This window comes from Oncorhynchus mykiss, chromosome 28 (assembly GCF_013265735.2).
Source record: "Oncorhynchus mykiss isolate Arlee chromosome 28, USDA_OmykA_1.1, whole genome shotgun sequence".
NCBI classification, from domain to species: Eukaryota; Metazoa; Chordata; class Actinopteri; order Salmoniformes; family Salmonidae; genus Oncorhynchus; species Oncorhynchus mykiss.
This window is the reverse complement of record NC_048592.1, coordinates 41004684-41018492: the sequence shown is the minus strand read 5'-3', so window position 1 is coordinate 41018492 and position 13809 is coordinate 41004684. Positions and strand designations below refer to the sequence as shown.

The 13809-nt window shown below is 45.2% G+C and overlaps 1 protein-coding gene across 4 annotated transcripts in view; it reads right to left on the bottom strand.

Annotated features, from left to right (window-relative positions):
• LOC110509155 (ZZ-type zinc finger-containing protein 3) overlaps positions 1-13809 on the bottom strand; it is a 55752-nt gene that overhangs the window by 20826 nt on the left and 21117 nt on the right. For all 4 annotated transcript variants that reach the window (XM_036966019.1, XM_036966016.1, XM_036966018.1 and 1 more), the window contains 3 exons: positions 9231-9302; positions 8062-8163; positions 7743-7838 (listed from right to left, as the gene is read on the bottom strand). In XM_036966019.1, coding sequence (XP_036821914.1) covers positions 7743-7838; positions 8062-8163; positions 9231-9302 — 270 coding nt within the window. The remainder of the gene's footprint in view (positions 1-7742; positions 7839-8061; positions 8164-9230; positions 9303-13809) is intronic.

The window sequence follows — 13809 nt, the reverse complement described above, 5'->3', positions numbered from 1 at the left end:
TCAATCACTCTAGTATTAATACTAAATTGTAATGATTTTGTCACTATGGCCTATTTATTGCCTTACCTCCCTTATCTTACCTCATTTGCTCACACTGTATATAGACTTCTTCTATTGTATTATTGACTGTATGTTTTGTTTACTCCATGTGTAACTCTGTGTTGTTGTCTGTTCACACTGCTTTGCTTTATCTTGGCCAGGTCGCAGTTGGAAATGAGAACTTGTTCTCAACTGGCCTAGCTGGTTAAATAAAGGTGAAATAAATACAAATTAAAAACATCATCATCATCATCAACACCATCATCATCAACAACACCATCATCATCAACACCACCATCATCATCAACACCATCATCATCAACACCATCATCATCAACACCATCATCATCAACACCATCATCATCAACACCATCATCATCATCATCAACACCATCATCATCATCAACAACACCATCATCATCAACACCATCATCATCAACAACACCATCATCATCATCAACAACACCATCATCATCAACACCATCATCATCAACAACAACATCATCATCATCAACACCATCATCATCATCATCAACACCATCATCATCATCAACACCATCATCATCATCAACACCATCATCATCAACACCATCATCATCAACACCATCATCATCAACACCATCATCATCAACACCATCATCATCAACACCATCATCATCATCAACACCATCATCATCATCATCAACAACACCATCATCATCATCAACAACACCATCATCATCAACACCATCATCATCAACAACACCATCATCATCATCAACACCATCATCATCATCATCAACACCATCATCATCATCAACACCATCATCATCATCAACACCATCATCAACAACAACAACATCATCATCATCAACACCATCATCATCAACACCATCATCATCAACAACACCATCATCATCATCAACACCATCATCATCATCATCAACAACAACAACATCATCAACAACAGCATCATTATCATCATCAACAACAACAACATCATCAACAACAGCATCATTATCATCATCATCAACACCATCATCATCAACAACAACAACAACATCATCATCAACAACAACACCATCATCAACAACACCATCATCATCAACACCATCATCATCAACAACACCATCATCATCAACACCATCATCATCAACACCATCATCATCAACACCATCATCATCAACACCATCATCATCAACAACAACAACAACATCATCATCAACAACAACACCATCATCAACAACACCATCATCATCAACACCATCATCATCAACAACACCATCATCATCATCATCAACACCATCATCAACAACAACAACACCATCATTATCATCATCATCAACAACAACAACACCATCATCATCATCAACAACACCATCATCATCAACACCATCATCATCAACAACAACAACAACACCATCATCATCAACACCATCATCATCAACAACAACAACAACACCATCATTATCATCATCATCAACATCATCATCAACAACATCATCATCAACAACAACACCATCATCATCATCAACAACACCATCATCATCAACACCATCATCAACAACAACAACAACATCATCATTATCATCATCATCATCAACAACATCATCAACAACAACAACACCATCATCATCATCAACAACACCATCATCATCAACACCATCATCATCAACAACAACAACAACACCATCATCATCATCAACAACACCATCATCATCAACAACAACAACAACACCATCATCATCATCAACAACACCATCATCATCAACACCATCATCATCAACAACAACAACAACACCATCATCATCATCAACAACACCATCATCATCAACACCATCATCATCAACAACAACAACAACACCATCATCATCATCAACAACACCATCATCATCAACACCATCATCATCAACAACAACAACAACACCATCATCATCATCAACAACACCATCATCATCAACACCATCATCATCAACAACAACAACAACACCATCATCAACAACAACAACAACAGCATCATTATCACCATCATCATCAACAACAACAACAACACCATCATCATCATCAACAACACCATCATCATCATCAACAACAACAACACCATCATCAACAACAACAACAACAGCATCATTATCACCATCATCATCAACAACAACAACAACACCATCATCAACAACAACAACAACAGCATCATTATCACCATCATCATCAACAACAACAACAACAGCATCATCATCATCATCAACACCATCATCATCATCATCATCATCATCAACAACACCATCATCATCATCAACAACACCATCATCATCAACACCATCATCATCAACAACAACAACAACACCATCATCAACAACAACAACAACAGCATCATTATCACCATCATCATCAACAACAACAACAACACCATCATCATCATCAACAACACCACCATCATCATCAACAACAACAACAACACCATCATCATCATCAACAACACCATCATCATCAACACCATCATCATCAACAACAACAACAACACCATCATCAACAACAACAACAACAGCATCATCATCATCAACAACACCATCATCATCATCATCATCATCATCAACAACACCATCATCATCATCATCATCATCATCAACACCATCATCATCATCATCAACAACAACATCATCATCATCATCAACAACATCATCATCATCATCATCAACAACACCATCATCATCAACACCATCATTATCATCAACAACAACAACACCATCATCATCATCAACAACACCATCATCAACAACATCATCAACAACAACAACACCATCATCATCATCAACAACACCATCATCAACAACACCATCATCAACAACAACACCATCATCATCAACAACATCATCATCATCATCATCAACAACATCATCATCAACAACACCATCATCATCATCAACAACACCATCATCAACAACAACACCATCATCACCATCATCAACAACACCAGATTGCTTCTTGTTCCTGTTTGACTTCGTTATTGAACTAAACATACTTGCAGTGAACCCCACCTCTGACACCAACTTCCCGGCAGCCAGAGGGAAGTCAGAGCCAGAGCCTCTCTGTGATGAGGCAGACTTAGACTGGCCTCATCGCCATGTTTAAAATGTATTTCAGGAAGTTATTATCGACGATGCTGATGCTATACGTACTGTATGTACGTATAGCCATGTCCCAGTTCTAGATGTCCCTGACCTTAATAGTTTGCTAGCGAGTTGGTTGCTCCGGTTTTAAGCCAGGTGTGGTGAGTTAAATAACTAGCGTGTCGTTCCCCCATGTTTTCCCTCTCCCCGAGTAGTAGATCTAATCCATGTAACTCTGTCTTTTAAAATAAAGTGGACATGACTAAATATGGTCATTTTTAAAACTATTGAATGTAATTAACTGAAATTTGACATGGTCCTCCATTGCAATTTGGGGTGTTCTGTACGTACGGGCAGTTGATTTAACCTGTCCTGGTAGACTCTCTTTAGTCCCAGTAAAGGGGGAACGTTGTGGATACAGCTGGAAAAGGGGTAAATCCCTAGTTATGCTGTTTAGCATTTAGGCCGTAGTTTTAGCTGCAGTAGAAACCCTATTGAGAGGCTGAGCTATAGACTCGCCGACATCTGTACATTTTTTGTGAGTTTTCATATCCTGAATGTTTCTGCTATGGACAAATGTTTGAGACAAGACGTGTATCTTGAAATCCTGCATCGTATTGTGTCTGTATAATCACCTCCCTTAGCTACCCAGGATCCTCTACTCTATTCTCCTCGTCCCCCCCCTCCCTTAGCTACCCAGGGTCCTCTACTCTACTCACCTCGCCCCCCCCCCCCCCTCCCTTAGCTACCCAGGGTCCTCTACTCTACTCTCCTCGTTCCCACCTATCACCTCCCTTAGCTACCCAGGATCCTCTACTCTACTCTCCTCGTTCCCACCTATCACCTCCCTTAGCTACCCAGGGTCCTCTATTCTACTCTCCTCGTTCCCACCTATCACCTCCCTTAGCTACCCAGGGTCCTCTACTCTACTCTCCTCGTTCCCACCTATCACCTCCCTTAGCTACCCAGGGTCCTCTACTCTACTCTCCTCGTTCCCACCTATCACCTCCCTTAGCTACCCAGGGTCCTCTACTCTACTCTACTCGTCCCCCCCCCCTCCCTTAGCTACCCAGGGTCCTCTACTCTACTCTCCTCGTTCCCACCTATCACCTCCCTTAGCTACCCAGGGTCCTCTACTCTACTCTCCTCGTTCCCACCTATCACCTCCCTTAGCTACCCAGGGTCCTCTACTCTACTCGTCCCCCCCCCCTCCCTTAGCTACCCTGGGTCCTCTACTCTACTCTCCTCGTTCCCACCTATCACCTCCCTTAGCTACCCAGGGTCCTCTACTCTACTCTCCTCGTTCCCACCTATCACCTCCCTTAGCTACCCAGGGTCCTCTACTCTACTCTCCTCGTTCCCACCTATCACCTCCCTTAGCTACCCAGGGTCCTCTATTCTACTCTCCTCGTTCCCACCTATCACCTCCCTTAGCTACCCAGGGTCCTTTACTCTACTCGTCCCCCCCCCTCCCTTAGCTACCCAGGGTCCTCTATTCTACTCTCCTCGTTCCCACCTATCACCTCCTTTAGCTACCCAGGGTCCTCTACTCTACTCTACTCGTCCCCCCCCCTCCCTTAGCTACCCAGGGTCCTCTACTCTACTCTCCTCGTTCCCACCTATCACCTCCCTTAGCTACCCAGGGTCCTCTACTCTACTCTCCTCGTTCCCACCTATCACCTCCCTTAGCTACCCAGGGTCCTCTACTCTACTCGTCCCCCCCCCCCCTCCCTTAGCTACCCTGGGTCCTCTACTCTACTCTCCTCGTTCCCACCTATCACCTCCCTTAGCTACCCAGGGTCCTCTACTCTACTCTCCTCGTTCCCACCTATCACCTCCCTTAGCTACCCAGGGTCCTCTACTCTACTCTCCTCGTTCCCACCTATCACCTCCCTTAGCTACCCAGGGTCCTCTATTCTACTCTCCTCGTTCCCACCTATCACCTCCCTTAGCTACCCAGGGTCCTTTACTCTACTCGTCCCCCCCCCTCCCTTAGCTACCCAGGGTCCTCTATTCTACTCTCCTCGTTCCCACCTATCACCTCCTTTAGCTACCCAGGGTCCTCTACTCTACTCTCCTCGTTCCCACCTATCACCTCCCTTAGCTACCCAGGGTCCTCTACTCTACTCTCCTCGTTCCCACCTATCACCTCCCTTAGCTACCCAGGGTCCTCTATTCTACTCTCCTCATTCCCACCTATCACCTCCCTTAGCTACCCAGGGTCCTCTACTCTACTCTACTCGTCCCCCCCCCCCCTCCCTTAGCTACCCAGGGTCCTCTACTCTACTCTCCTCGTTCCCACCTATCACCTCCCTTAGCTACCCAGGGTCCTCTACTCTACTCTCCTCGTTCCCACCTATCACCTCCCTTAGCTACCCAGGGTCCTCTACTCTACTCTACTCGTCCCCCCCCCTCCCTTAGCTACCCAGGGTCCTCTACTCTACTCTCCTCGTTCCCACCTATCACCTCCCTTAGCTACCCAGGGTCCTCTACTCTACTCTCCTCGTTCCCACCTATCACCTCCCTTAGCTACCCAGGGTCCTCTACTCTACTCTCATCGTTCCCACCTATCACCTCCCTTAGCTACCCAGGGTCCTCTACTCTACTCTCCTCGTTCCCACCTATCACCTCCCTTAGCTACCCAGGGTCCTCTATTCTACTCTCCTCGTTCCCACCTATCACCTCCCTTAGCTACCCAGGGTCCTCTACTCTACTCTCATCGTTCCCACCTATCACCTCCCTTAGCTACCCAGGGTCCTCTACTCTACTCTCCTCGTTCCCACCTATCACCTCCCTTAGCTACCCAGGGTCCTCTATTCTACTCTCCTCGTTCCCACCTATCACCTCCCTTAGCTACCCAGGGTCCTCTACTCTACTCTCCTCGTTCCCACCCATCACCTCCCTTAGCTACCCAGGGTCCTCTACTCTACTCTCCTCGTTCCCACCTATCACCTCCCTTAGCTACCCAGGGTCCTCTACTCTACTCTCCTCGTTCCCACCTATCACCTCCCTTAGCTACCCAGGGTCCTCTACTCTACTCTCCTCGTCCCCCCCCCCCTCCCTTAGCTACCCAGGGTCCTCTACTCTACTCTCCTCGTTCCCACCTATCACCTCCCTTAGCTACCCAGGGTCCTCTACTCTACTCTCCTCGTTCCCACCCATCACCTCCGTTAGCTACCCAGGGTCCTCTACTCTACTCGGGGACCCCCCTTCCCCCTCCCTTAGCTACCCTAGGTCCTCTACTCTACTCTACTCGGGGACCCCCCTCTCCCCTCCCTTAGCTACCCTGGGTCCTCTACTCTACTCTCATCGTTCCCACCTATCACCTCCCTTAGCTACCCAGGGTCCTCTACTCTACTCTCCTCGTTCCCACCTATCACCTCCCTTAGCTACCCAGGGTCCTCTACTCTACTCTCCTCGTTCCCACCTATCACCTCCCTTAGCTACCCAGGGTCCTCTATTCTACTCTCCTCGTTCCCACCTATCACCTCCCTTAGCTACCCAGGGTCCTCTATTCTACTCTCATCGTTCCCACCTATCACCTCCCTTAGCTACCCTGGGTCCTCTATTCTACTCTCCTCGTTCCCACCTATCACCTCCCTTAGCTACCCAGGAGCCTCTACTCTACTCTCCTCGTCCCCCCCCCCCCTCCCTTAGCTACCCAGGGTCCTCTACTCTACTCTGCTCGTTCCCACCTATCACCTCCCTTAGCTACCCAGGGTCCTCTACTCTACTCTCCTCGTTCCCACCCATCACCTCCCTTAGCTACCCAGGGTCCTCTACTCTACTCTCCTCGTTCCCACCTATCACCTCCCTTAGCTACCCAGGGTCCTCTACTCTACTCTCCTCGTTCCCACCTATCACCTCCCTTAGCTACCCAGGGTCCTCTACTCTACTCTCCTCGTCCCCCCCCCCCCTCCCTTAGCTACCCAGGGTCCTCTACTCTACTCTCCTCGTTCCCACCTATCACCTCCCTTAGCTACCCAGGGTCCTCTACTCTACTCTCCTCGTTCCCACCCATCACCTCCGTTAGCTACCCAGGGTCCTCTACTCTACTCGGGGACCCCCCTTCCCCCTCCCTTAGCTACCCTAGGTCCTCTACTCTACTCTACTCGGGGACCCCCCTCTCCCCTCCCTTAGCTACCCTGGGTCCTCTACTCTACTCTACTCTCCTCGGGGACCCCCCCCCCCTCCCTTAGCTACCCTGGGTCCTCTACTCTACTCGGGGACCCCCCTTCCCCCTCCCTTAGCTACCCTAGGTCCTCTACTCTACTCGGGGACCCCCCTCTCCCCCCCCTCTCCCCTCCCTTAGCTACCCTGGGTCCTCTACTCTACTCTACTCTACTCGGGGACCCCCCTCTCCCCTCCCTTAGCTACCCTGGGTCCTCTACTCTACTCGGGGACCCCCCTCTCCCCTCCCTTAGCTACCCTGGGTCCTCTACTCTACTCTACTCGGGGACCCCCCCCCCCCCTCCCTTAGCTATCCTGGGTCCTCTACTCTATTCTACTCTCCTCGGCCACCCCCCCATCCAGAGGTGAACTAGACTACAAAACATGATGAAATGTCTGGGGAAAGGAGAGGTTTGAGAACCACTGAGGGAGGGGATATCTAGATACCTTCTTGCTGTAGATGCACATGTTGGGGGTCCTCCCAGGAACAGAGATTCCTGCTTTAGTCAGTTTGATGAAGTACTTCTGAACGCGGCTGGCCACCTGCACACACAGAGAACAAACTTTTAGCTCCAAAGATAATGTATTGGTGTGTGTGTGTGTAGGTGTGTGTGTGTGTGTGTGTGTGTAGGTGTGTAGGTGTGTAGGTGTGTGTGTGTGTGTGTAGGTGTGTGTGTGTGTGTAGGTGTGTGTGTGTGTGTGTGTGTGTGTGTGTGTAGGTGTGTGTGTGTAGGTGTGTGTGTGTGTAGGTGTGTGTGTGTGAGACCTGTTTAGCGGTCCTGTTGCCCAGGGCGTCAGCTATTTTCTGCCAGCGTTTAGACTCCACCTCCTCAGGAGAGAACTGCAGCAGCAGGTGCTCCAACTTTTTCTACACAGGAACAGCTCATTTAGGAACAGCTCATTTAGGAACAGCTCATTTAGGAACAGCTCATTTAGGAACAGCTCATTTAGGAACAGCTCATTTAGGGACAGCTCATTTAGGAACAGCTCATTTAGGAACAGCTCATTTAGGGACAGCTCATTTAGGGACAGCTCATTTAGGAACAGCTCATTTAGGAACAGCTCATTTAGGGACAGCTCATTTAGGGACAGCACATTTAGGGACAGCTCATTTAGGGACAGCTCATTTAGGAACAGCTCATTTAGGAACAGCTCATTTAGGAACAGCTCCTTTAGGAACAACTCGTTTAGGAACAACTCATTTAGGAACAGCTAATTTACGAACAACTAATTTACGAACAACTAATTTACGAACAACTCGTTTAGGAACAACTCGTTTAGGAACAACTCGTTTAGGAACAACTCGTTTAGGAACAACTCGTTTAGGAACAACTCGTTTAGGAACAACTCATTTAGGAACAACTCATTTAGGAACAACTCCTTTAGGAACAACTCATTTAGGAACAACTCCTTTAGGAACAACTCCTTTAGGAACAACTCCTTTAGGAACAGCTCATTTAGGAACAGCTCCTTTAGGGACAGCTCCTTTAGGGACAGCTCATTTAGGGACAGCTCATTTAGGGACAGCTCATTTAGGGACAGCTCATTTAGGAACAACTCATTTAGGAACAACTCATTTAAGAACAACTAATTTAGGAACAACTCATTTAGGAACAGCTAATTTACGAACAACTAATTTACGAACAACTCGTTTAGGAACAACTCGTTTAGGAACAACTCATTTAGGAACAGCTCCTTTAGGAACAACTAATTTAGGAACAACTCCTTTAGGAACAACTCATTTAGGAACAACTCATTTAGGAAGCTCACTAATAACTTTCAACACAGAAACAACTCATTTCTAACAAAAAAAGAAGCCACTTTAAAGAGAGCAGATCTCTATGGTATTGTTGTACACTCGTGTCTGAGACAACTAGGAGTTTTAAATGAGTCGAAATGTATTTATTAATAAAAGAAAGAATGTCTTGTCAGTACCTGTTCCTCCGCGGTCCACAGCTGGTTGAAGGTGTCAGGTTTACTCTGGTAACACAGCCGCCCTCGGATCCTCTGGAGATGGACAGACATGTTTAAGACCGCGGAAGGACGCCTAATATTGTGCAGAAGTTGAACATGTCTATACACTGAGTGGACAAATCATTAGGAACACCTGCTCTTTCCATGACATAGACTGACCAGGTGAATCCAGGTGAAAGCTATAATCCCCTTATTGATGTCACTTGTTAAATCCACTTCAAATCAGTGTAGATGAAGGGGAGGAGACGGGTTAAAGAAGGATTTTTAGCCTTCAGACAATTGAGATATGGATTGTGTCAGGCGCACCGGTTTGAGTGTGTCAAGAACTGCAACGCTGCTGGGTTTTTCACGCTCAACAGTTTGCCTTGTGTATCAAGGATGGTCCACCACCTAAAAGACATACAACCAACTTGATACAACTGTGGGAAGCATTGGAGTCAACATGGGCCAGCATCCCTGTGGAGTCAACATGGGCCAGCATCCCTGTGGAGTCAACATGGGCCAGCATCCCTGTGGAGTCAACATGGGCCAGCATCCCTGTGGAGTCAACATGGGCCAGCATCCCTGTGGAGTCAACATGGGCCAGCATCCCTGTGGAGTCAACATGGGCCAGCATCCCTGTGGAGTCAACATGGGCCAGCATCCCTGTGGAGTTAACATGGGCCAGCATCCCTGTGGAGTCAACATGGGCCAGCATCCCTGTGGAGTCAACATGGGCCAGTATCCCTGTGGAGTCAACATGGGCCAGCATCCCTGTGGAGTCAACATGGGCCAGCATCCCTGTGGAACGATTTGAACACCTTTTAGAGTCCATACCTCGTCGAATTGAGGCTGTTCTGAGGGGAAAGAGAGATCTCTAATTATCAAAAGAGAGATTGCAAGTTAACATTTCACTGTGTACACTTTCCTTTATCATGTGCATACGACAAACTTAGATTTCAAGAGCGCCTTGGTTTTTCAAGGTTAGTAATAAACCCTCAAATCAAATGCACTGAGTCCGCAGCCCTCTGGAGAACACGTTCAGTTAAATAAATATCCTGTTTGAAAGTCAAAGCATGTCCAGTCCACCGTGAATAAACGCCTTCGGTCTATGGGAATCCATCTAGCCAGTGTATTTTCTTACAAGCTCTGACTCTGCAACTTTGAGGAATGTTTTACTGACTACAGGGCGTTCGGAAAGTATTCAGACCCCTTGACTTATTCCACATTTTGTTACATTACAGCCTTATTCTAAAATGTCTCTTTCCCTTCATCAATCTACACACAATACCCCATAATGACATCACAATACCCCATAATGACATCACAATACCCCATAATAACATCACAATACCCCATAAAGACATCACAATACCCCATAATGACACCACAATACCCCATAAAGACATCACAATACCCCATAATGACATCACAATACCCCATAATGACATCTCAATACCCCATAATGACATCACAATACCCCATAATGACATCACAATACCCCATAACGACATCACAATACCCCATAACGACATCACAATACCCCATAATAACATCACAATACCCCATAATGACATCACAATACCCCATAATGACATCACAATACCCCATAATGACATCACAATACCCCATAATGACATCACAATACCCCATAAAGACATCACAATACCCCATAATGACATCACAATACCCCATAATGACATCACAATACCCCATAATGACATCACAATACCCCATAATGACATCACAATACCCCATAATAACATCACAATACCCCATAAAGACATCACAATACCCCATAATGACATCACAATACCCCATAATGACATCACAATACCCCATAATAACATCACAATACCCCATAATGACATCACAATACCCCATAATAACATCACAATACCCCATAAAGACATCACAATACCCCATAATGACACCACAATTCCCCATAAAGACATCACAATACCCCATAATGACATCACAATACCCCATAATGACATCTCAATACCCCATAATGACATCACAATACCCCATAATGACATCACAATACCCCATAACGACATCACAATACCCCATAATGACATCACAATACCCATAATAACATCACAATACCCCATAATGACATCACAATACCCCATAAAGACATCACAATACCCCATAATGACATCACAATACCCCATAAAGACATCACAATACCCGATAATGACATCACAATACCCCATAATAACATCACAATACCCCATAAAGACATCACAATACCCCATAATGACATCACAATACCCCATAATGACATCACAATACCCCATAATGACATCACAATACCCCATAATGACATCACAATACCCCATAAAGACATCACAATACCCCATAAAGACATCACAATACCCCATAATGACATCACAATACCCCATAAAGACATCACAATACCCCATAAAGACATCACAATACCCCATAATGACATCACAATACCCCATAATGACATCACAATACCCCATAATGACATCACAATACCCCATAATAACATCACAATACCCCATAAAGACATCACAATACCCCATAAAGACATCACAATACCCCATAATGACATCACAATACCCCATAATGACATTACAATACCCCATAATGACACCACAATACCCCATAAAGACATCACAACACCCCATAATGACATCACAATACCCCATATTGACATCACAATACCCCATAAAGACATCACAATACCCCATAATGACATCACAATACCCCATAATGACATCACAATACCCCATAAAGACATCACAATACCCCATAAAGACATCACAATACCCCATAATGACAAAGCAAAAAAAGGATTTTAGAAATGTATAAAAAAAATGTTACCTAAATATCACATTTACATAAGTGTTCAGACCCTTTACTCAGTACTTTGTTGAAGCACCTTTGGCAGCGATTACAGCCTCAAGTCTTCTTGGGTATGACGCTACAAGCTTGGCACACCTGTATTTGGGGAGTTTCTCCCATTCTTCTCTGCAGATCCTCTCAAGCTCTGTCAGGTTGGATGGGGAGCATCGCGGCACATATATTTTCAGGTCTCTCCAGAGATGTTTGATCGGGTTCTAGTTTGGGCTCTGGCTGGGCCACTCTAGGGCATTTATTTATTTATTTCACCTTTATTTAACCAGGTAGGCAAGTTGAGAACAAGTTCTCATTTACAATTGCGACCTGGCCAAGATAAAGCAAAGCAGTTTGACACAGACAACAACACAGAGTTACACATGGAGTAAAACAAACATACAGTCAATAATACAGTAGAAAAATAAGTCTGTATACAATGTGAGCAAATGAGGTGAGATAAGGGAGGTAAAGGAAATCAATAGGCCATGGTGGTGAAGTAAATACAATATAGCAATTAAACACCTGAAAACTGCTGTTCACAAATGCTCTCCATCCAACCTCACTGAGCTCGAGCTGTTTTGCAAGGAGGAATGGGAAAAAATGTCAGTCTCTCGATATGCAAAACTGATAGAGACATACCCCAAGCGACTTACAGCTGTAATCGCAGCAAAAGGTGACGCTACAAAGTATTAACTTAAGGGGGCTGAATAATTTTGCACGTCCAATTTTTCAGTTTTTGATTTGTTAAAAAAGTTTGAAATATCCAATAAATGTCGTTCCACTTCATGATTGTGTCCCACTTGTTGTTGATTCTTCACAAAAAAATACAGTTTTATATCTTTATGTTTGAAGCCTGAAATGTGGCAAAAGGTCGCAAAGTTCAAGGGGGCCGAATACTTCGCAAGGCACTGTAGATCATGCCCAAGAGCACACAAAAAAACGATACATACCTCGGCCTAAACATCAGCACCACAGGTAACTTCCACAAAGCTGTGAACGATCTGAGAGACAAGGCAAGAAGGGCATTCTGTGCCATCAAAAGGGATATCAAATTTGACATGCCAATTAGGATCTGGCTAAAAACACTTGAATCAGTTATAAAACCCATTGCCCTTTATGGTTGTGAGGTCTGGGGTCCGTTCACCAACCAAGAATTCACAAAATGGGACAAATACCAATTTGAGACTCTTCATGCAGAATTCTGCAAAAATACCCTCTGTGTACAGTCGTGGCCAAAAGTTCTGAGAATGACACAAATATGAATTTTCACAAAGTTTGCTGCTTCAGTGTCTTTAGATATTTTTGTCAGATGTTACTATGGAATACTGAAGTATAATTACAAGCATTTCATAAGTGTCAAAGGCTTTTATTGACAATTACATGAAGTTGATGCAAAGAGTCAATATTTGCAGTGTTGACCCTTCTTTTTCAAGACCTCTGCAATCCGCCCTGGCATGCTGGCAATTAACTTCTGGGCTACATCCTGAATGATGGCAGCCTATTCTTGCATAATCAATGCTTGGAGATTGTCAGAATTTGTGGGTTTTTGTTTGTCCATCCGCCTCTTCTCAATGGGATTAAGGTCTGGGGAGTTTACTGGCCATGGACCCAAAATATCGATGTTTTGTTCCTCGAGCCACTTAGTTATCACTTTTGCCTTATGTCAAGGTGCTCCACCATGCTGGAAAAG